This window comes from Sus scrofa, chromosome 12 (genome assembly GCF_054392235.1).
Source record: "Sus scrofa isolate SSC_HxYL_T2T_F1_AM1 chromosome 12, Sscrofa_HxYL_maternal_Yorkshire_Landrace_v2.0, whole genome shotgun sequence".
Lineage (NCBI taxonomy): Eukaryota > Metazoa > Chordata > Mammalia > Artiodactyla > Suidae > Sus > Sus scrofa.
This window is the reverse complement of record NC_139394.1, coordinates 49,006,846-49,031,244: the sequence shown is the minus strand read 5'-3', so window position 1 is coordinate 49,031,244 and position 24,399 is coordinate 49,006,846. Positions and strand designations below refer to the sequence as shown.

At 52.5% G+C, this 24,399-nt stretch overlaps 1 protein-coding gene across 1 annotated transcript; it reads right to left on the bottom strand.

Moving 5' to 3' along the window:
• Positions 1 to 484: 484 nt before the first annotated feature.
• Positions 485 to 23,018, bottom strand: SARM1 (sterile alpha and TIR motif containing 1). Its single transcript, NM_001444943.1, is given in 9 exon segments — positions 485 to 2,320; positions 2,411 to 2,532; positions 8,470 to 8,659; positions 8,737 to 8,839; positions 11,498 to 11,733; positions 11,831 to 11,922; positions 12,230 to 12,442; positions 16,532 to 17,150; positions 22,160 to 23,018. Coding segments are annotated over 9 exon segments (2,175 nt in total). The 5' UTR covers positions 22,630 to 23,018; the 3' UTR covers positions 485 to 2,190.
• Between the last annotated feature and the right edge of the window lie 1,381 nt (positions 23,019 to 24,399).

Here is a 24,399-nt window from a genome sequence, read left to right as displayed (position 1 = left end):
GGAGGTGGACTTTGGACCTCTGAGGGCCCCTGAGCAGTTCATGGTCCTGGGGCTGACTCAGCCCCAGCCTGGGGGCCGCAGCTACAGCCCAGCCAAGCAGAAAACCCTGACCCCTCGGACCCATGTCAGCGCAGGCTGTGGGGAAAAGGCTATTTCTCAGACTCTCAGGACCAGCCCTGTGGGGCCAGGCCTAGGTGGAAGGCGAGGGCCCAGGTGCCCGCCTGGCTGCCATCTGGACGGTGTCTGTTGCGATGTGGGAGGCCAGCCCCTGAAGGCAACGGCCTGGCCCGGGGTGGGGGGGTCATCACGTCAGCTGCTCTGGAGGCTGGGCTGTGATTCCCGAGGGAGGAAGGAGGCAGGCGGCCAAATGGAGGGTGTGCCAAACAGAAAAAGACGCAATGCGGGGGAACCGCTCTGAGTCCTGCCGGTGAGGGACCTCATGAGGGAGTGGGACTGGCTGGGGACAAAAAGACAAGACTTCTGCTGGAGGAGACTCATCACACATTATTATTATTATTATTGTCTCAGCTCTCGGAGGGCAACATCCAGCCTACCTCCGTCACCATGGCATCCAAGGCCTGGCACTGGTGGGTGTTTGTGTGGCATGAAGGAAGGAGGTCGGGTGCAGTCAGAGGACTGGCTAAAGACAGGGAAGGGACTGGGACGGAGGAATTCCCAAGCCTGCAGCTGCTGCCAAGAGCTCAGGGTGACCTGGCCAGCACCTGCAGGAGGCATCTCGGGGCTGAGCCAGCCTTCAAGTGTGAACTCACTGCACTTGGAAGGTGAGAGGCAGGGCAGGTGCCAGCTGAGCCCAGGAGCTGGGACCTGGCTTCCGTGGAAGGAGGATACTTTCTTGCTGTTCTACCCTGGTGGAGGAAGGGGCTGGGCGACACTCCTACTCGGTTCTTTCTGTATAGCCCTGGGGCAGCCTTCTGTTATAAAAACCTGTCCCCCGCAGCTAGATTCTTTGGGACAAAAGGAAAGCCAGCCGCCTGTGGAGCAACAGCCCTGCCCAGGCTTCAGCCTCCAGGATGGTTCTCAGGAGAGCAGTCCCACCCCCTGGCGGCGGTGGACTGAGCTCCTGGAGGCTGGGTCTGCATCCTGATGCTGCCACCGATGGCGAGAAGCTGGGCACGTCTTTTAGTTCCTTGTCTGTAAGATGGAGATAATACCAGGTAGGGGGGCTCTGATGATTAGAGACCCTGGAGCACAGTGTCAGGGAAATGGCAAACGTGGTGACATGGGCGTCTCAGACCCTTGCTCCTGAGATGTCACTTCTTGGTTGCGAGTGTCAGCTCAGCTGGGAGTTTGTGAGAAATGCTGAAACTCGGGCCCCGCCCTGGGTCTCCTGAATGGACGCTTTGCAGAATTCCCAGGTGATTCGAATGCACCCCTGGCCCTGCTTCAGGATCTTGCCTCTTCCCCTGCAGCTGCAGTTCTGCTCAGGCTGCTGCTTCACCTCCCCTCCCCTGAGCAGGTGAGTGAGGGGGGTGGGGAAGGCCATGGGGCCAGGCTGGGGCAGAGGCCTGGGGCGCAGCACCAAGGCACAGGTCGGGTGGCCAGCTGCCCTTCAAGGCACAGCCTCCCCTGCCCAGATCCAAGCAGGGGTCTCCCATCCACCAGAGAGTGTGGGCCGGCTCATCCTGACCCTGACCCAGACATAGATGTAGCAAAGGAGCCTGCACATCTGGAAGGCTGGGAGGGGACCAGGCCAGCTAAGGACACTGAGTGGTTACAGGGCAAGGCCACAGGGCGGCAGGGAGTGGTGAGCCCAGGGGCCAGGGACAGTCTGGGTGGAGAGCCACGGCTGGACTCTCATCCCTGGCTGGCTCCTGGGCTCAGACTCTGCCTTGGCATCAAGGGCTGGGCATTGCACTAATCTGTATCGGAGGGTACCTGCCTTCACCCTGCACAGGCTGCCAGGGCAGGAAGGGAGTGTGCAGCGAACCCTCAGTCTCCAGGGTCTCCAGAGCTGAGCAGTGACACTCCCGTGCCTGAGACAGGACCTGGTGGTAGGGCCTGGGTGTTGGTCGCACCCTCACTTTCTTGGGCTAAGGAAATTGGGTTTGAGCCCAATTCCTGAGAAGAGCCCAGGCTGTCTCAGCCCAGGGAGGCCAGTTCGAGGAGCTGCTCCATTGTGGGGAATGATAGAAACAGGGGTCACGCCAGGGCTTGGGAACTTGGAACTGCTTAAGTTGGGCCCATGGGTGCAGCACCCTCCAAACTGGTGTCGGAGCCTGCCGACGAGTCGCGGGAGGAGCGGCCCTGCAGGAAACGGATGATCTTCTCAATGGTGGCCTCCTGGTACTCGTGGGACCACCTGTGGGCACAGAGGCTGGTGGGGTCAGAGGGCTGGGCAGAGGGAGCTGCCGGCCAGGGGCCTGCGTAGCCCACCCCGCCCACTCCTCACTTGATGCCATTGAAGGTGAGCACGGCCTGCATGTCCTCAGGCAGGGTGTGGGGCTCTGGCCACTCAAAGCCATCAATGACAGGCACGATGTTCTTGCCACAGCTCAAAGCAGTCACGATCTCCTGGAGAAAGAAGAGAGAAGAGGAGGAGATCCCGGCTCCCAGCCGGGGTCTGGGGTCAGGCAGGCCCTGGGAGAGCCGGTGGCCCAAGGCTGAGCCAGAGGTGGGATGCTGGCCCTGAAGTCACCTTGACCTCTCCCTTTACCCCCTGCGGTGTGATAATCATTTTATATATTTTTTTGATCTTTGTTCCCGGGTTCTTGGCATAGAATTCCTGAAACCCTCAGAATCTCAGATGACCTGACCCGGGGCGGGGGATGGGTAAGAGGTTGCGTCTAGGTAGCTTCAGAATGGGGGGCTGGTGGCTGAAAGTACTCAACTCTGATTAGAAGGTTGGAACTTTCAGCTCCCCCAGAGCCCCCCCTCCACCACCTCCCGGAGGGGAGAGGGGCTGGAGATTGGGTTCAGTCATCAATAGCCAATGACTTCATCGCGCCTGTGCGATGAAACCTCCATAAACCTGCTAAAGACTGGATGGGGGGTTGGGACGGTGGCCCGGGGAGAATGCGGAAGCTCTGGGCCTGCCCTGCCTTCGCTCCCACCCCCCATGCCTTGCCCTGTGCCTCTCTTCTGTTTGGATGTTCCTGAGCTGGATCCTTTATAACACATCAGTAACAGTCAAGTGCTTCCCTGAATTCTGCACTTTGTCCTAGCAAGTTATTGAACCCGAGGCGAGTGAGTGGTCATGGGAACTCCTGGATTTGTGGCCAAGTCAGACAGAAAGGCAGAGGGCCTGGGGCTTGGGACTGGGTCTGAAGTGAGGACAGACTTGGGGGGACTGATCCCTTAAACCATGGAGTCCGACACGCACTCCAGGTGGGTAGTTAGTGTCAGAACTGAGCTGAATTGCGGGGCCCTGGTGCAATGGCCTCAGTTTAATGGAGAACTGGTTGTTGGAGTGGGGAAAACCCCACACAAATTTGGTGTCAGAAGAAAAACATCAGACCCCCTGCGTCCACACCGACCCATCATGAGCCCCGCCAGTTGTAGTCTTTACTTAGTTCTCAAATCCACTCATTTTTCTCTGCTCCCCCCACCCTACTGCAGCCCTGCTCCCACACCATATTACCATTAGCCCCCACCAGGTCCCTTCTTACTCATTCTTGCACCTTCTAAGTCATGCTCCACGTTGCCCCTTCACCTAGCTACTCTTTGCAAAATGGAAATGGATAGTGTCACACTCTGCTTAACACACTTCACAGCTTTACGTGGTTCTCAGAAAAAGTTCAAGGCGCTGCCTGGTTGGCCACAGCTCATGTCTCAAATTCTATACCTGCGCTGTCCTTCCAGCTCCTAAGATGTGCCATCCTCTCTCCCTGCACAGGGCCTTTACACATGCTATTTCCTCTGTCTAGGACACTCTCCCTGCCCTTTCACCTAGCTAATGCCAACTCATTTTTCTGATCTGAGCTCAACCAACTTTCCCGGGAAGTCTTCCCTCACTTCTCTGTCCAGGCCAGATCCCCCTGTTATAGGCTGGCATAGGCTCCACAGCATATGCTACAGTGGCCCACAAGTTAAATAATGAAGAGTTCCCTGGTGGCCTAGCAGTTAAGGATTCAGCACTGTCACTGCTGTGGCTCAGGTTCGAGCCCTAGCCCAGGAATTTCTGCATGCTGTGGGTGTGGCCAAAAAGAAAAAAATGAACTGAGTCATTTATTTAACATCTGTCTTCCCTGCCAGACATAAGGGTGGGGACCACATCTGGTTTTCACTCACCTTGTAGCTCAGGATCTTTCCTAAAGCCCTGGTCGTAGTCAGCCTTTGCTAAATACTCAGCAGCTGACTGGCTGAATGAACGCGGGAGAGACAGCATAGCCTTTAGGGGTCACACTGTGGAATCACCAATCTGGGTTCACATCAAATCTCTGATCTCTCACATCAAGGCTCTGTCATGTGAGACGAAAACAACAGGCTCTCAAAGCCTCCGTTTTCTAATTTCTAAACTAGGGTTAATGATAGTGCGTACCTTGTAGGATTGTTGGAAGGAATAACTGTGATCCCACAGCAAGTGGTTAGAACAGCGACTAGTGGAGTTCCCGTCGTGGCGCAGTGGTTAACGAATCCGACTAGGAACCATGAGGTTGCGGGTTCGGTCCCTGCCCTTGCTCAGTGGGTTAACGATCCATCGTTGCCGTGAGCTGTGGTGTAGGTTGCAGATGCAGCTCGGATCCCGCGTTGCTGTGGCTCTGGCGTAGGCCGGTGGCTACAGCTCCGATTCAACCCCTAGCCTGGGAACCTCCATATGCCGCGGGAGTGGCCCAAGAAACAGCAACAACAACAACAACAACAAAAAGACAAAAAAAAGACAAAAAAAAAAAAAAAAAAAGAACAGCGACTAGCATGCAGTGTATGCTTAATAAAAAAAACAAGTGTGTTATTATTACCCAGTGAAGTGAGGGTAATAAAACCTACCTCATCAGGCTGTTCTGAGGATATTACTATTAATGGCTACTCTGGTAAATGCTTATTGAATGTTTCTTTCCTTTCAAGGGGGAGCCACAGGGATTGGACTTTCTGAGTGCAGTTCACTTGCGGTTTTCCGTATTGATTACTCACTAAATGTGGCTTCAGGGAAAGGACTTTTAAAACCAGAAGCAATTAAGCACTTAAAACAGCCAAGGAGGGATGATGGAGGCTTTGGAGCTGGTCCAAGGCAAAGGTTCCCACCACCACGCCGCCTGTTCCTCCCTCCTTGCAGTCTGCTGGGACAGTGATGGATGCTAAGCACCCTTGGGCTTGTGCTAAGCACAGCCTTCCTGGGGAAGGAATCTGAATACCTTCAACCTGGATTTGCTTCTAGGGAACCTCTTCTTTTTACAGTTGAGAAGAAGGAAGCTCAGTTCAAGGAAGAGACTTGCTCTCAACCCACATACATGCCCAACCTAGGAAGGGCCAAGCCTCTGATTCAAGCCTTCAGATTCTAAGTTCAGGGCTGTTTCAACCAAGCCTTCTGCCTCTCTGCCAAGCATCTGGATGCATTCTGACCCTGCAGCAATTTATTTGGGAACTTCAGACATTTGTGTCATCCAGAATTACACAGAAGCAAAGACAGCATACTACTCGCTGTACAGATTCATGAGGGTGGCCAGGAGAGGGAAAACGGCTTGTTCAAGATCCTGCAGCCAGGTAAGAATGAAAATTCGATTAGAGTCGAGTCTTCCTACCTAGTAAGCCTAGTAAATGTGTATGGTTCTCCCAGTCATCTCAGCTTCGTCAAAGTGACTCATCTGTTTAATCATTGATTCAATTGTTCCATAAACTCTTCAAGAGCCTACTTTGTACCATGCATGGTTTTAAGCTCAGGGATGCAGCAGGAATACGGCTTTTGTGGAACTCATAGGCACTCCTCTCTTTCCCTCAAAAGGAGGCCTGCCATCTGCTCTAGGCCATCAGCCATGAGCCTCTGTCTCATGAGCTGAGGTGTCTTTCTGACCCAGTACCCCCTCCCCAAACCAAACCTAGCACTCAGCCCCTCCTCCATGACCTCTGGGGCCTGACCCTCTTGTCCACTGTCAATCTGGGCTACACCTTCGTGTCAGAGCCTTCTCCCTAAAACCCACTGGCCTGGCATCTCTGCCCTCATGGGATCCTTTTCCCCAGTGTTTTTGTTTCTTTCTTTCTTTCTTTTTTTTTTTTTTTTATTTTTAGGGCTCCAACCATGGTATATAGAAGTTCCCAGGCTAGAGGTCAAATCAAAGCTACGCTCCCAACCTACACCACAGCCACAGCAATGCCAGATCTGAGCTGTATCTGCAACCAACACTGTAGCTCACAGCAATGCCAGACCCTTACCCCATTGATCGAGGCCAAGGATCGAACCTGTATCCTCATAGGTACTAGTCAGGTTAGTTAACCTCTCAGCCACAACGGGCACTCCCCCCAGTGTTTTAAGTACAGGTCTTCCCCCTGACTTTAGGAGCCCCACAACCTGGTTCCTTGGTTCTCACCCAGCCAGTGGTGTGCTGGTACACGGTTAACAACTAACTCTCCATGGGGGGACAGCCAACCAAATAAAACCCTGATTTGTAGTTTTTACCAATTTCCTTAGTGTAACTACTCCCACCATAGCTAATTTCAAGCTGCTGACATGATACTGATGAACTTGGAGTTGGGAAGAGATGCAGATCCAGGGTCAGCTGAATCCAGTCCTATCCCACCACCTCCCCTCCCACCCCTCAGATCTGAGCCATGGGACAAATTTGGATCCTAAGAAACAATATGAGCTTTGGAGTCAGAGACAAGAGTTCAAAGTCCAGTTCTGATTTCTCTACCAACAGTGTGGCCATGGGAAAAATTATGCTACTTCTCTGAGCCTCAGTGTCTTCATTTGTAAAGTGGAGACAACAATACCAGTGATCACGTAGATTTTTGGCACCTTTCTCATCCCACTTTTGTTCTGTGCTCATACAATTCCTCTACTTAGGATGCCTTTCTTCCACTGACCTAAATTCTTCTTTCTTTCTTTTTTTTTTCTTTTTTTTTTTTTTTTTGGTTTTTTTAGGGCCATACCCATGGCACGTGGAGGTTCCCAGGCTAGGGGTCTGATCAGAGCTGTAGCCACCAGCCTATGCCAGAGCTACAGCAATGCCAGATCCAAGCCGAGTCTGTGACCTACACCACAGCTCACGGCAGCGCCGCAGCCTTAACCCACTGAGCGAGGCCAGCCTCTGCCCCAATTCCTGCTGATTAATGGTTAGTAACCTGTAGACGTGACATGGCTCCATCCATCCATCCATCCATTCTACAAGTACTCAGTGTTTCTACGATGCATGAGGCCCTGAGGATACAATGGGGAATTAAACAGTGGTAGTTCTCCTAATAATTCTATTAATAAGAGTAATTGCTGCCATTATAGAGCAGTTATGTGTCAGGCGTTCTGCTAAGATTCTAGCTCTTTTATCCTTAGAACAGGACCCTAGGGAGTTAGGTAGTATAATTACCCCACTTCCCAGTGATAAACGTAAAGCTCACTGGGGTTAAGAAACTTGCCCCATAAATTCTTCTTTGATCCTTAAACCCAATGCACCAGGCCAAGTATCAAACCTGCACTTCTGCACCAACTCAAGCTGCTGCAGTCAGATTCTTAACCCTCTGAGCTATGGCGACAACTCCCAAGTCATGCCCATTTTCAAAATGAGAAAACTGAGGTTTAGAGAGCCTAAGTAAGTTGCTAAAGTCCTCGTACAGTCAGAGCCATGGATCCTGACTTCAGGCCGGGTCAGGGAGCTTGCTGGAGTATGCAGACAAGAAAGAACGGGAGGGAGTTCCCGTCGTGGCGCAGTGGTTAACGAATCCGACTAGGAACCATGAGGTTGCGGGTTCGGTCCCTGCCCTTGCTCAGTGGGTTAACGATCCGGCGTTGCCGTGAGCTGTGGTGTAGGTTGCAGACGCGGCTCGGATCCTGCGTTGCTGTGGCTCTGGCGTAGGCCGGTGGCTACAGCTCCGATTCAACCCCCTAGCCTGGGAACCTCCATATGCCGCGGGAGTGGCCCAAGAAATAGCAACAACAACAACAACAGCAAAAAAACGAAAACAAAAACAAGAAAAAAAAAAAAAAAAAAAAGAAAGAACGGGAGGATGGGAGTTCCCGTCGCAGCTCAGTGGTTCACGAATCCGACTAGGAACCATGAGGTTGCGGGTTTGATCCCTGGCCTTGCTCAGTGGGCTAAGGATCCGGCGTTGCAATGAGCTGTGGTGTAGGTTGCAGACACAGCTCGGATCCCATGTTGCTGTGGCTGTGGCATAGCCGGCAGCTGTAGCTCCAATTAGACCCCTAGCCTGGGAACCTCCATATGCCATGGGAGCAGCCCAAGAAATGGCAAAAAAAGACAAAAAAAAAAAAAAAAAAAAAAAGGCAAAGACAAAAGAAAGAATGGGAGGAGGACCTTGTCGCCTGGGCCACAGGTCAATATTGGGGCCACAGAGACCAGCACTCACCTTGTGCACCCAGTCCTTGCAGTCATGGTCCTGCATGCACTTGTCCAGAGCCCCAGCCGACAGAACCAGCACAAAGTTGCGGGCACTCATGATACTCTGGATGAGCTTGTCCTCGAACTTGCCTGCCTCCAGCTTCTCCACATCAATGAAGACACTGAAGCCATGCAGCTGCAGGTGCACCTTCAGGAGGCTGTCAGGAGGTCCTGTGTCACTGCCCTGGCCTCCCCCTCAAGTCCCCAGGCGGCCTGCCTGCTCACCCCTCCTCACCTGGCCAGCTGGGAGCCTGAGTTCCGGCGGTAGCTGATGAAGACGTCTGGAACGTCCCCACTGGGCTTGCTGCCGGTGCAGGGCAGCGGGGAGTGCAGCATTTCTGAAGCAGACAAGAGGCGGCTTGGTGAGGGTGCGCCTTCCCCATCATCCACCCCGAAGCATGTCATCCCCTGCACACCCCAGCCTTTCAGCCCAGCCCAGGCAGGGCGGCTTGCCCCAAAAAGGGGCACCGAGGTAGAGAGATGGGGCCTCCAGGAAGGCAGACTGCTAACTATTGCTGAGGCCTGCTCAGGAGGCAGGCATGGTGTTTTAGGGTCACCGCCAGCACTGCCCTCTCTCTAGAGCTCCAGATCAGTCAGCTGCCCACAGGCACCACAAATCCAACACATCCCCAGTCCCCCCAGACCCCCTTCTTCCTAGTCTCCCAACAAAGCCAGAAACCTGGATATCAGCTTCAACTCCCGCCTCTCACCTCTCATTCATTCATTCAACAAACATTTACTAAGTGCTTTCCATGCACCAGATGCTATGCTGAGTACTTGGGATACAGCAATGAACACAACAAACCCTGCCCTCCTGGAGCTGACATTCAAGTGCTCAGGGCCAGGCACCGTGCTCTGTGGATTCCACCTACTAACATCCTGGACTCCAGCCCCAGGGCCCTCCCTGTGTCCAGCTCCTCCACGGTGTTCCCAAATCCACACTTGCCCTGTCTCATCTGTTTGCCCCAGCCACCAGAGGGCTCTGTCTAAAATCCAAACCTGAGTGTGTCATTGCCCCCACTTAAAAACTGTGCATGCATGGAGTTCCTGCTGTGGCACAACAGGATTGGCAGTGTCTTGGAAGCTTTAGGACACAGGTTTGATCCCTGGCCTGGCACAGTGGGTTAAGGATCCGGTATGGCTGCAGCTGTGGCTTAGGTTACAACTACATCTCAGATCTGATCCCTGGCCCAGGAACTCAATATGCCTCCAGGTGGCCAAAAAGAAAAAAACAGCAACTTCTCTGCATAGCTCCCTACTCCCTACAGAAGGTGTTGGCAAGCTATTTTTGCTGCAGTACCTGCTTGTTTTTAAAAAATGAAATCTTGGGGGTTTGTTGGGAGCTACAATGTAAAAATGATAGAAGCTGATCTGCTTTGGTTGAAGCAAAAAAAAAAAAAAAAACAAAAAAAACAAAAAAAACAAAAAAATGGAGCCAAAGCCCAGTCCCTTGTCCCTTGTGGGAGCTCAGTATATACTTAGCGAATGAATGAATGAATGAAAAGAACCCATCTTCTCATAATGTTCAGACAACACTCAGAACGTTTGTCTGTTTATGAGGTAGAAGGGCAGAGGCTGAAATCCCACTTCTGTCATTTACTGACTCATACCTTGGAAAATGTATTTAAATCTTAGTTTCAGGAGTTCCTGTTGTGGCACAGCTGCTCCTGGAGGGAGCAGGCCTTGAGAAGAGTCTTAAGAACTCAGGAGTTCCTGTTGTGGTGCAGCGGAAACGAATCCGACTAGGAACCATGAGGTTGCGGGTTCAATCCTTGGCCTCGCTCAGTGGGTTAAGGATCTGGCATTGCCATGAGCTGTGGTATAGGTTGAAGGTGTGGCTTAGATCTGGCGTTGCTGTGGCTCTGGCACACTCCAGCAGTATAGCTCGGATCAGACCCCTAGCCTGGGAACCTCCATATGCTGAAGGTGTGGCCCTCAAAAGACAAAAGACAAAAAAAAAAAAAAATCTTAGTTTCATTGTCTGTATAATTAATACCCATGATGGGACTTTCTTTATCTTTGATTATGATGGTGGTGACACAGAAGTATACATTCAAAACTTCAAACTGGAACCTCTTTTATTCTTTAAATGTAAAAGTTGACTTGAAAAAAATTAATGCTTACTGCGCAGAATAGATGTAGAAATTGAGATAGTATCTATTAAAATTTAATCAGGATGTGGCCTATAGTACTTAATGATAAATATTAGCTAAATAGTAAATTAAACTAATAAGTAAAGAGGGCTGCTAGAACCCTAGAATCCACTCTGCTCTCATGACCTCCACAAAGCACGCGTACTTTGTAAGCTGTTGGCTCACAAGAAAATAAGCCCCCCATCTTCCTACCCATATCACCTCTATACGCCCCGCTCCCATGCTCTGTCTTACTGACACACTTGCTATGCTGCTCCCTCTTCCAGGGCTGCTCTTTTTGCTGCCACCACTCTCTCCCCCACCCCCAGTACATCCTTCAAGACCTGGGAAGGCATCCTTGCCTCTCCAAAGCCTGAGCCTGAGAGGGCAGGGCAGGCAGGGAGTCTGGGGTCACGTGCTACTTGCTGGGGTCATGTGTCTGTTTATACATCTGCCTTACTCCTACCCCCCTACTCCAGGCTAGGGGTCGAATAGGAGGTGCAACTGCAGGCCTACGCCACAGCTACAGCAACACCAGATCAGAGCCAATCAGAGCCCTATCTATGACTTATGCTGCAGCTTGCAGCAAAGTGAAATCATTTACCCACCGAGCAAGGCCAGGGTTCAAGCCCTCACCCTCACTATGTCCGGTTCTTCACCCACTGAACCAGAAGGGAAATCCGGACTGGGAGCTTCTTGAGGGCAAAATGCCACATACTCATCTTTGCATCCTCAGAGCCCAGTCTGGCAGGTGTTCCATTAGTCCGCAGTGAGACTCTGAGGCCCCGCCAGAGGTCTCCCCTCACCCCTCCAGGGCTGGGGCGGGACTAGGACAGAGGTAGGGGCCCAGGTGGGCAGGCTGACCTCTGGCCGCAGTGAGGATGCGGACGCGGTGCACGCCCAGGCGGATGCCGCAGTCCTCCAGGAGCTGCTGCTCTGACACCCGATGCAGCAGGGAGCGGTCCAGGCCGCAGCTGACCAGGCCGTACGTGTACTGGCGGAAGCGCGGGTCCAGGCTGCCCAGCCAGTCAGCCAGGTTACTGCGGTCGCACGTGGCATAGTTCGCGAAGGTCTTGAGCTCCGTGAGCTCCCTAAAAAATCTGCACCCGAAAGGGGACAGGATGCTGACCCCTTGATGGGGGACTGGCTTGAGGCTGGGGCGGGGGGTGGGGAACGTGCGGGCTGGAGGCTCGGTACCTCTTGCGGGTAATGCCGGACTTCATGCCCAGGTCAGTCTGGAGTTCTTCCTCCGTGAGCCGAAGAAGCAGGTCTCCATCTACCTGCTGCTCCTGGAGGAGAAGTCAGATAAACGTAAGGAAAGGCCCCCTCTTCAGCATTTGGACCCCACCCTGCGCAACACCAAGGGGAGGGACCTGAAGATGGCGGTGGAGGAGGCGGATGGGACGCAGATGAGACCGAATGACCCCGAAAGTGGCTGAGTACAGGCTCCCCACCCCCAAAAGGCCACCCTGGTGCTGCGGGTGTGCAGGCCAGGATGGGGCACCGTTGCCGGTGTGCAGGGCGCCCCTAGCGGCTGTGCGGCTCTCGAAGATGCGCCCGCTCGGACCGCGGGCCGGAGACCCCGCGCGGCTCTACCCGGAAGCTCTCGCAGTACTGGGAGAAGCCGATCTGCTGAAGCCACGTCTGAACCTCGGCCTCCTTCCAGCTGGCCACGCAGGGCAAGATGGGCCGCGGCACCTCCTCGCCCAGCAGGCGCAGCGCGCGCTTGGCCAGCGCCGACGTGGTGCCATTAGTGGAGTAGGAGACGAGGCGTTTCAGGCTCTGGATGGCGCCTATGTCGCTGAATACCTGGGAAAGCGTCGGGGAGAGGACTTGGATCCACCAACCCTCCAGCCGCCCCCGAATGTGCCTGGTCCCTCTCCTCGCCTCTTCTCATCGCTGAAAGTCCCACCATCTAGCCAACCTTGCCTTCATGCAATAAATCACCAAGTCCTATGGATTCACCCTCCTGAAGCTCCATCAGGTAGGTCCCTCTCCTGCCTCCCCATTACAGCTTCCATCTGCCCAGGGATAAAGTCTAGTTCTCGATAAGGCCGCCAGGTCTGGCACCGTGCAGCCCTGCCCACCACTCTGGGGGGCTCTTCTCCCCTTTCTCCAAGCCACACTCCTCTGATACCCACCCACGGAGGCTCTCCAACCTCTGGGCTTCAACTTGCAGTGTTTGCAGACTCAGTTCTTCCACACTGCTTGTGCAAATCCTTCTCCTCCATTGGATCCAAATTGATTGGCACCTCCTCCATGCAGCCTGCTTTGTTTTTGTTTTTTTCTTTTTATGGCCACATGTACTGCATATGGAAGTTACCCCAGGGTAGGGGGGATCCTTTAACCCACTGCGTGGGGTGTGGATTGAACCCGCCCTTCTGCCTTGACCTGAACTGCTGTAGTCATATTCTTAACCCCCTGTGCCATAGCAGGAACTCTTCTTTCTTTCTCTTTATTTCTATTTTTAATGTGCATAATGAATCTTTTTTTTTTTTTCTTTTAGGGCCACACCTGTGGCATATGGAAATTCCTGAGCTAGAGAGCTACACCTGGAGCCCACGCCACAGACACAGCAATGCTAGATCGGAGCCTCATTGGCCTATGCCGCAGCTTGTGGAAACACAGGATCCTTAACCCACCCGACCAAGGCCAGAAATAGAAACGCATCATCAGGGAACACTATGTCAGGTATTAACCTGCTGAGCTACAGCAGGAACTCCAATGTAATCTTTTTTTTTTTTTTTTTTTTGTCTTTTTGTCTTTTTTTGTTGTTGTTGTTATTGTTGCTATTTCTTGGGCTGCTCCTGTGGCACATGGAGGTTCCCAGGCTAGGGGTCCAATCGGAGCTGCAGCCACTGGCCTATGCCAGAGCCACAGCAACGCGGGATCCGAGCCGCGTCTGCAACCTACACCACAGCTCACGGCAACGCCGGATCGTTAACCCACTGAGCAAGGGCAGGGACCGAACCCGCAACCTCATGGTTCCTAGTCGGATTCGTTAACCACTGTGCCACGACGGGAACTCCAATGTAATCTTTTTTAAAAAGTTTTATTGAAGTATAGTTGATTTACAGTGTTGTGTTAATTTACACTGTACAGCAAGGTGATTCAGTTAATTTTCTATTATGGTTTATATCAGTATGTTCACTATAGCTCCCGTGTTATACAGTAGGACCTTTTTCTTTCTCCTTCCTGTATATACTAGTTTGTACCTGCTAATCCCAAACTCCCAGTCCTTCCCTCTCCCATCCCCCCTGCTCCTTGGCAACCATAAGTCTGTGTGAGTCTGCTTCTGTTTCTTTTTTTCTTTCTTTCTTTTTTTTTTTTAAAGAGCTGAACCTGTGGCATAAGGAAGTTCCCAGGCTAGGGGTGGAATCAGAGCTGCAGCTGCCAGCCTACACTGTAGCTACAGCAATGCCAGATCTGAGCCACATCTGTGACCTATGCCACAGCTTGTGGCAAAGCCGGATAGTTAACCCACTGATTGAGTCCAGAGATCAAACCCTCATCCTCATGGATATTTGTCTGGTTTTTAACTGCTGAGCCACAATGGGGAACTCCCTCTGTCATATTTTAGATTCCACATATAAGTGATATCACATGTGTTTTTCTCTCTCTGACTTACTTTGCTTAGTATGATAATCTCTAGGTCCATCCATGTTGCTTCAAACGGAATTATTTCATTCTTTTTTATGGCTGAGTAATATTCCTGTGTGTGTGTGTGTGTGTGTGTGTGTGTGTGTGTATTTGGATATCCTTTTTATCCACCATCTGTTTATAGATATTTAGGTTGTTTATGTGTCTTCGGTATTGTAAATAGTGTTGCTATGGACATAGGGGTGCATGTATCTTTTTGATTTATAGTTTTGTCTGGATATATGCCTGGAGTGGGATTGCTGGATCATACTGCAACTCTATTTTTAGTATTTTGAGGGACCTCCATACTGTTTTCTATAATGGCTGCACCAATTTACATTCTCACCAATAATATAAGAGGATTCCCTTTTCTCCACACCCTCTCCAACCTTTATTATTTGTAGACTTTTTAATGATGGCTACTTTGACTGGTGTGAGATGGTACCTCATTTGTAGTTTTGATTTGCATTTCTCTAATAATTAGCAGTGAGGAGCATCTTTTCATGCATGCAGCTTGCTTTGATTCTCCCACAGCCTGGCCCATACCTCCAATTAGGCCTTGTACCATACTCTGAATGCCACTGTCATTAACTGATAATTCGACTCCCATGGACTGTATGCTGAGCTCATGTCTTAGCCACTCCTGGAGTCCCATAACTGGCATGCTGCAGGGCATGGACTGGGGGCTCACTATGTCTTCACTGAACTGCAGTCACTTGCTCTTGCTCAGAAAGAGATGCCAGAGCCGGTGGTCATAGCTGCTGCCCAGACCTACTCCTTGGGGTCCTCACTCCCTACATCCCTTTAAGTCCCTTCTTTTAAAGAAGAATGGTAAAGTTCCCATTGTGGCTCAGCGGTAGTCAGCCTGACTAATATCCATGAGGATGTGGGTTCGATCCCTGGCCTCGCTCAGTGGGTTAAGGATCTGGCATTGGTAGAGGCCAGCAGCTGTAGCTTGGATTTGCCCCCTAGCCAGGGAACTACCATATGTCACAGGTGTGGCCCTAGAAAGCAAAAAAAAAAAAAAAAAAAAAAAAGCAGAATGGCCTGCTTTGTAAAGCCAGTCCTCCCATGGCCCAGCTCTGGGGTGCAGAGAGGAGACTCGGAAGCTCCTAGAACAATGGACATTGGAAGAGGCTTCAGAGGCCACCTAACATGTTTTGATCTATGGGGACACTCATGGATGACAGTCACCTGTGAGACACACTCCTCTGATGACCCCTGTCGAGCCCCAGATGACCACTGTCATACAGACAGGGTCGTCCATGCAGTGTGCGCTACTCCCTGTGCACCAACTGTCACTAACGCCCCGCCCCTCGAACCTCCAGAGAAATGAAAAGGAGGGAGAATGACATTATAGGATAATCTTAATTCTGTAATATTTACAACAAAAAACTGAAAACTTTTGATAATTTAACTATTACTAGCTCCACATCCAGGGTAAGAATGCTGCTGTGGTCTACCCCTTCAGTTTTCCAGAGGACAAAAATGAGGCTTGTAAAGGCCCAGAGAGGGGATGCCAGGTACCCAAGGTCACACAGCAAGTTAAAGCAGAGGGCAAAGATTGCAGATCAGGCCCTGAGAGTGGGGACCCCTTGGGACCCCCTTGGGTAGGAGATACCTGGCTGACAGGTAGATGTCCTGCCTCTGACTACTCCATCTCCTTTCTTGACTCCAGACCCAACTGACAAAATGGCCCACTGGAACACCCCAGCTGGTCATCTCAGGCACTTCAAACTCCGTCTGTCCCGTGAACTCACTCTCTTCCCTCCCTCAACCTGTCTCACTCAGTTCACCTTATTTTAGTACCAGGTGCCACCATCCCCCGGTAGCCTCTGTCCAAAGCCAGGAATCACCTTCAACTCCTCCCTCTCCTTCACCCAGCTGCCTGCTAAGTCCTAATTCTATCTCTCCAGTACCTCTGGAGAAATCTGTCTGCTTCTCTGCCTCTGCTGTCACACCCAGGTCCTGACCTCCACCAACCTAACTGCCCCCTGCCATGGCCTCTTATCTGGCCCCCTCGCCCTTGCCAACCCCAACTCCATGCAGCAGCCAGGGTGACCTCTGTAAACTATAGGTCTCCTGGGCGAAAAACCTTGATCTTGCCTTCAAAACCATAATGACTCGTCGGGCATGTTTCTCCTTGCTTCACCTAACTCTCCTGTGTACTTCAAGCCTCAGCTGAATGTCCTTTCCCCTGGGAAGCCTTCCCAGATGCTCTCTAAGCCCCGCCCGACCCTACCCTTCACGGGCACCCACCTTAGTCTTGCCCTGCAGACTCTTGATGGCAGCCTCCGCACAAAGGTAGAAAGCCCCGATGCACTGCGCCTCCATGCGCGATGAGTCGAGCAGTGGCACGAGGCGCTGCAGGTCGTCAGGCCCCCGGCCCTGGCTGGTGTCACTGGCATCCACCAGGCAGCGCGCGAAGCGGCCGGGGTCCAGCGAGGCCACAAGAGGCTCCACCAGGGCCAGCGTGCCCGAGCGCTCTACCTCGCGCTCCACCTCCTTGTTGGTGGCTAGCACCGCCACGGCGAGGCAGGCGTGCAGTCGCAGCAGCTCGTCCTCCTTGGAGAAGGCGAGCGGGAAGAGCCACTCGGCGGCGCGCTTCTCCACCATGCGCCGCTGCGCTGCCTGCCCCCCGTGCATAGCGCAGTTGGCCAGCGCTAGCGCGCAGTGGCGGAGCAGCGCCGGGTCCGTGCGTCGGCACCAGTACAGCACGGCGTCCAGGCCGCCAGCCGCCACCAGCCGCTGGCATGTCTCCTCCGAGTGCTTGAACATGTGCTCCAAGATGCCCGCCACGCTCCGCGCCAGCTCCACTGGCTCGCGCTCCTTTGCCAGGTTCAGGATCACGCCCAGCCCGATGCGCGCCACGCGGTCCCTGCCGAGAGAAAGTGGGAGGGAGGCATTGGCGTCGCTGTGGCCTAGGATGCTTATCCTAACCCCCTGGGAGCCACGGCTTCCTCACGTATCCTCTTTGGGCCTCACTAGTGTCATATAGATATGAGTCCCGTCTTCCCTCACCTCCTTTCTTGGGGAAACCAGACTTCTCGGATTATAAGGGTGCTCCATCCTGGCACACCCCTTTCCTCCTGGACACCCTTCCCTGGAGAAGCAGTAGTGTAATGGGTAAGAAATCTAGCTCAGGGGAGTTCCCCTTGTGGCTCAGAAGAAATGAATCCCGACTAGTATCCATGAGAACTTGGGTTGGCTCCCTGGCTTCACTCAGTGGGTCAGAGATCCTCTGTTGCCGTGAGCTGTGGTGTAGGTCGCAGATGCAGCTGGGATCTGGCATTGCTGTGGCTGTGGTGTAGGCCAGCGTCTGTAGCTCCGATTCAACCCCTAGCCTGGGACCTTCCATATGCTGCGGGTGCAGCTGTATTGTGTGACTGGGGTATACTTATTCATTCATTCAACAGGCCGTTTATTGAGAACTTACCCTGTGTTAGGCACTGCACTAGGGGCTGAAGTTCAACAGTTACTAAGAGTCACTGGAGCTTATACACAGCTAATATGAGAGACTTATAATAAGCAAGTAAACCGTGAATGAAAAGGATGATTTGTATATGACCATGAAGATAGCGAAACCAGGTGATGAAGGCGTTCTTATTGTGGCTCAGCAGCTTAGGAACCCGACTAGTATCCATGAGAATTCGGGTTCAATAAGGATCCAGCATTGCCGAAAGCTGTGGCACAGGCCAGCAGCTGCAGCTCTGATTCGACCCCTAGCCTGGGAAAAACCCCTAGCCATATGCCACAGATGCAACCCTTAAAAAAAAAAAAAAAAAAAAAAAAAAGGAGGAGTTCCTGTCGTGGCTCAGTGGTTAACGAATCCGACTAGGAACCATGAGGTTGCGGGTTCAATCCCTGGCCTTGCTCAGTGGGTTAAGGATCCGGCATTGCCGGGAGCTGTGGTGTAGGTTGCAGACGCGGCTCAGATCCCACATTGCTGTGGCTCTGGCATAGGTTGGTGGCTACAGCTCCAATTGGACCCCTAGCCTGGGAACCTCCATATGCCGAGGGAACGGCCCGAGAAATGGCAAATAGACAAAAAAAAAAAAAAAAAAAAAAAGGAAAGGAAAAACCAAAACAGGCGATGTAATGGTGAGTGCTTGGGTGGAGGGACAGATCTGAGGATGTGACATCTGAGAGTTAAATGTCCAGATATCCCTGCTTGCAAGTATCTGGAAAAAGAGCACAGCAGGCAGAGAATAGCAAGGACAAAAGCCCCAACGGCTAATGAGCTTGGCATATTCAAAGAAGAGAAAGAAGGCCAGATATATTTACAATGTTTAAAACCAACAAGGAGGAGTTCCCTGGTGGCACAGTGGGTTAAGGATCACGCCTTGTCACTACTGTGGCTCGGGTTACTGCTGTGGTGCAAGTTTGATCCCTGGCCCCAGAACCTCTGCATCCTGTGGGCATGGCCAAAAAAGAAAAAAAAAATCCCAAAACAAAAAACCCAACAGGGAAAAATATAAAATCAATAAGGCATTTATAGATAGAATATATAAATAAATATTCAAATCAACAAGAAAAAGGAGTTTCCGTAGTGGCACAGTGGAAATGGATCTGACTAGGAACCATGAGGTTGCTGGTTTGACCTCTGACCTCATTTAGTGGGTTAAGGATCCAGTCCTGCCGTGAGCTGTGGTGTAGATTGCAGACATGGCTCGGATCCAGCGTTGCTGTGGCTGTGATGTAGGCCGGTGGCTGTAGCTCTGCTTAGACCCCGAGCCTGGGAACCTCCATATGCTGCAGGTGCGGCCCTAAAAAGACCAAAAAAAAAAAAATTTTAAATCAAGAAAAAGGCAGGAGGTCCAACAGAAAAGGGGTGAAGGACATAGATGGGAAACATGTAAGTAAAGAGATGCTCCAGTGCATTAGTAATCAGAGAAATAAAAAGACAGCTATCCCTTTACACCTATTAAATGGGCAAAAAGCCAAAGCTGGGTGATATGAAAGGTTGTGGGGTGTGAGGTCGTGGAAACCCTGAAGCTCTGTAAGTGGAGGCTCAGCTGGGGCATGTGAGGGAAATTAAGGAGACACACACTCTATGAACCAGAAATTTGGGCTCCTAGGTTTATATCCCAAAGAGATTGTCACAGAGAAGCACAGGAGCATGGGAACAAGGCCGGTCACTGCAGTGGCAAAGGGCATGTTCAGGAACATCGGTTCAGAGAAAGGACCTTATTCTGCATTTCTTGAGCCTCAGCCCTCGCCTTTCCCTGTGCACTTGGCACCTTTAGAGAGTTGAACTCTGCTTGTTGTGAGAATTATTCACACAATCCCCAATTCTTCTGTAGCCTCAGAGGCTGTGGGTCTGGGTTCAAATCCCCACTGCAGAGGAGGAGCAAATGGTACATATACACACATGTGCACACCTGTATATATAATATACCCATATGTGCAAGTGCTTGTATATGCATAGACGCTCTCTGGAAAAACACACAAGAAACTTATTTCACCTGTTTGTCTCCAAGGAGGGAGGCTGGAGGGAAAGAAGGTGTAAGGATATACCTTTTTTGGTACCTTTGCACTTGCATTTATGTGCAGTAGGTGTCTGCTTTTTTTTTTTTTTTTTTTTTTTTTTTTTTTTTTTTTTTGTCTTTTTGTCTTTTTGCCTTTTCTAGGGCCGCTTCCTGTGGCATATGGAGGTTCTGAGGCTAGGGGTCCAATCGGAGTGTAGCTGCCAGCCTATGCCAGAGCCACAGCAACGTGGGATCCGAGCCGCATCAGCGACCTACACCACAGCTCACGGCAACGCCGGATTGTTAACCCACTGAGCAAGGCCAGGGATCAAACCGCAACCTCATGGTTCCTAGTCGGATTCGTTAACCATTGGGCCACAACGGGAACTCCTGTTTTTGTTTTTTTAAACTTGTATCCTCCCTCTACTCACTGAGTATTCTTGGGAAAGCCGTTTAACCTCATTATGGTTCCTGGATGGGGGAGCAGGCTGTGAATTTAGAGAGCTAGGTGTAGGATGGGAACTTCACTGGGTGTTGTGAGACCAGGCTCAGAGGGCTCTCCCCTGCTGGGCTTCTCCTGGTGACAGCACCCTGGGAAGAAGGGAACTGCAGGAAAGGGAATGGCAAAAGGAGTGGATGCACTGACGGAAGAAACTTCTTTAAGAAGAGCTAAGTTGGTGGAGGAAGGAAAATATTCCAAACACACAAATTCTCAGTGTGTCCCCACACCCTCACTCTTCCAGCCTCCTCCCTGTGCCGTGTGGAGGTGTGGGGAGAGTCTCCCTTTCCAGGGAGGCTTTTGGAATTTGATCAGGACCTGGTAACCAACCCCCCCCGGCTCTGTCCTTGGTCCTGAAGTGATGCCAGCCCAATGAGTTATTTCTTGGACCCAGGGACACTGGTTAGTGTGACTCCTTTCTCAGTAATTCTGAACCACGTGAGGATTGTTATTTTCAGCCCTGAAAAATATCAGTGCTGTTTGCATCTTGGAGCCCTCCTCTTCTTAGGGTGTTGGCTGCACCCATTCTTCAGGAGTTAGGTTAAAGCGGCCCATCCACATAGGAAGTCCACAGGGTACACTTGGCAACCTGGGCCCACCACATCCAGTGAGCACCTGCTCCATTTGCTAGCTCTCCACATTCACAGCCCATCCCCATCGATACGCCTGACGTTAGATGGGAGATTCATGACTTGCTGAACAAGCAGGACCCTCACTTGGTCTCCCAACTCAAATTGCTTCGCTCCTGCACGTTTGACAACTGTATCATTTACGCTATCCACAAAGTTATTTTTACTTTTTGGAAATGGCAAGGAAGGAGTTCCTACTGTGGCGCAGTGGGTTAAGGACCCAGAATTGCCTCAGCTGTGGCATAGGTCATAGCTGTGGCTCAGATTTGATCCCTGGCCTGGGAACTTCCATATGCCATGGGTGCAGCCAGAAAAAAAAAAAGAAAGAAAGAAAGAAAAGAAAAAGAAAGCATCCCTAATCCATACCCATCACACTTGTGAGAGCTGCATACACTGAAAGTGACCCTTCCCAAAACCCTTCTAAACCTGAGAGGCCCAAGAATTCAACATGAGACTGGAGTGTGACAGCCTGGATGTTCTAGCATCAGAGGGGAGAGAAAGTGGGGCAGAGGTGCTCATATTCCAGGGGAGACCCCAAGAGGCAGGAAAGAGTGGCAACAGGCTTCAACTGGACCCCACCCACTGAATCTTAACACCGTGTGGGGAAGCCATAGAGAACACAACCCCGGCCCCTGCCAAGCTCTGCTCCTGTTTCCTCTTCCTCCACTGGTTCAACCCAAGAGAAAACCTCCTGTTCCCTATTAGCAACCACAGAACGAGATCATGTCTGCCCTGTTAGTGTTGCATGAACCAGAATGAAAAAGGAGGAAGCAGGAAGTGCATCGGGGGTAGCGTGAAGGTGGAGTAACCCTCAGGTCAGCACGCATTTCTGTCCGGGGAGACAGAAGAGGGTTCCCCCTCCTCCCGTTTCCTGAGCAGTGTGTTCTCAGCCTCCCTCAGTAGGAGGGAGATGGCATGGCAGAGAGAAGGGAGCACAGACCCACACCGGAGCCTGTGGGGAGGAGGGCTCTGGGTTGAGAGGACATTGACAACTGGATCCCATCTCCATCCTCAGAACCAGGGACAGATTCCTGTTCTACTGCTCCGTTCCTCCCCTCCCTGTCTCATTCCTCGCCTCACTGGGGAGAATCCTGGCTGCCCCACTAGTTCATTGTGTGACACTTGGGCAAGTCACTAAACTTTCCCAAGCCTCAGCTTCCTCATCTGTAAAATGATACGCTGGTCCCTAACAGGGGATAGTGCGAGGCACGCAGGAGACCCAGGCACACCCTTGCTGCCACACATCACGCAGCGCGCACACACACCCCCGCCCCCAGCCCGGTCCTCTCACCGGTTCTCAGCCACCAGGATCTGCTCCAGCAGGCGAGCGGCCTGCACACGCGTCTCCAGCTCCGGCGCCTGGAGCAGCCTCAGCAGCAGGTCCAAGCCGCCCTCCAGGCGGATGGCGTCGCACAGACCCTGGGCTACCTCGCGGCCCATGGCTGGCAGCAGCCAGGCTTCCTCCACCAGCTGGAAGACCTCAGCCAGGCCGGCGCCCACCGCCCGCCCGCCGCCCGCCTGCTTCAGAGCCGACAGCGCCTGCTGCAGCTCAGGCAGCGCGCGCTCCAGGGCGCCCTGCACCTCGGCACCCACCCCGGGCGACACCTCGCGGGGCCCACGACCGCCCGCGGTCCACCACGGGCCGGCGCCGCCGCCCCCGGCCGGTCCGGGCACCGCTAGCCGCTCAGCGCCTGGTCTTGGGCTGGACATAGCGAAGAAGCGGCACAACTTGTAGGCAGAGAACAGTATCGTCAGGACCATGGGCGCGGGGCTGCAGGGCACATCCCCGGCCTGGGGCGGGGGGCGGAGGGCGGAGCGACCCAGACCTTGGGAAAAAGAAGACCCGAGAGGGGACCCGAGGGAAGAAGATGCAGGAGGGAGGGTGGAGAGAGGGGTGCCAGGCAAGGGCGCTGCTCCAGAAATGTGAGGGCAGGATCTGGAACGAAGAGGTTAGGGAAGGGAATTGCAGGCCCGGATGAAGGAGGCAAGCAGGAGGAGAGAGCAGAGAGGCGGGAGGAATGGACCTAGGCGCCGGAGGGTCTAGGAGGCAGCAAGCCAAACAAAGAGCGGCTCCAGTTCCGGCCGGGTTCGCGGAGATGCTCTGCAGCAGCCCCGCCCCTGAGAAGCCAGGGACCCGGAGCCCACGCCCCGCCTCTCGGTCACGCGGGGCTCCTCCCCTGCCGCCGGCGTAGCCTCACGCTAAAACTTCCCCAGCCGTGCCCACACCCTGACCCGGCTCCCGGAGCCCGGTCCCCGGGCCCCCTCCACTGGATGCAGAGGAAGAGGGAGGAGGGCGAGAGGACTGCCTCGGTTTTACACTGGAGACACTGGAATGACACTGGAATGTGAGGGCAGCACGGTTGGGTGTGCTCTTGTCCTGCTAATGCTATCATAACAGCAATTCTTGAAACCCTTTATGCCTGTTTCTCAATTAAGACTTACAGCGCGCCTATGAGGTAGGAATTTGTGCTGCCTTTTAACAGACTGAGGTCCATATAGAAGCGATTGTCCAAAGTCACTCTCCCCTCTCATTATAGAAAAGAAAGCAATCAGCGGAATCGCCAAAGATCACTTGCTCCAGGTAGGAGGAGGACTGCAGGAGGCCTTGGACTCCGAAAAGTGGGCCCCAAATCAGGCATTTTGTGCCAGTGAGCATTTTCTGAGTAGGGGGATCCTACTCACTGGAGTCTAAAAGTGTGGGGAAGAGTGCCTGCTGTGGCACAAGCAGCTCGCATCTCTGCAGCACCAGGACACAGGTTCGATCCCCAGCCTGGCACATTGGTTAAAGGATCCAGGATTGCTGCAGCTGCAGCATAGATTGCAACTGCAGCTTGGATCTGATCCCCGGCCTGGGGAAACTCCTTATGCCCATGGGGTGCCCAGAAAAGAAAATAAATGTGGGGAACTGGGCCACCCTTCATGGATGGGGAAGATGAGGATGGAGACAGGGAATAGCCAGCTGAGGAGCAGTAAATCAGTGGAAGACTCAGGAATCACAGCCAGTCCGAAGGGTTAATATTCACCAACTAACTGTGCTGTGAAGACCAGCCTCTGGAAATCAATGCTCTAGAGACCTGAACCCAGAAATGAAACTTTGTTCTTTTCATGATAAAAATAAATTTTCACCAGGGTGTTTACCAGCATAGCTCCTACCCCCACCCCCCTTCAATGCCCTAAATACACAAGGGGTGGGTGAACCATCCTGTGAGGGCTGTGCCTGATCAAACAGATCATGAATCAATACCCATTTATGGAGAATGAAGTTGGGGCTCCTCCAGGCACTGGGCAGATTGTTTGCTTTAGGTCCTGACACCCCATGAGGCAAATGTGATTAATCTCATTTTACCAAAAAGAGAACTAAGGCAACTAAAGCTTTGTGCCCAAGGTGGCACAGCCAGTGAGTGCCAGAGTGGGACTTCTTTCTGTCCCTCAGACTCACTGAGCTAGTCCTCTTCCGAGATGACCTTGAGCCTGGCAAGGATTCTATTTACAGCTCTCCCAGGCCTGGAGTTCCAGGACCGTGATCCTTTG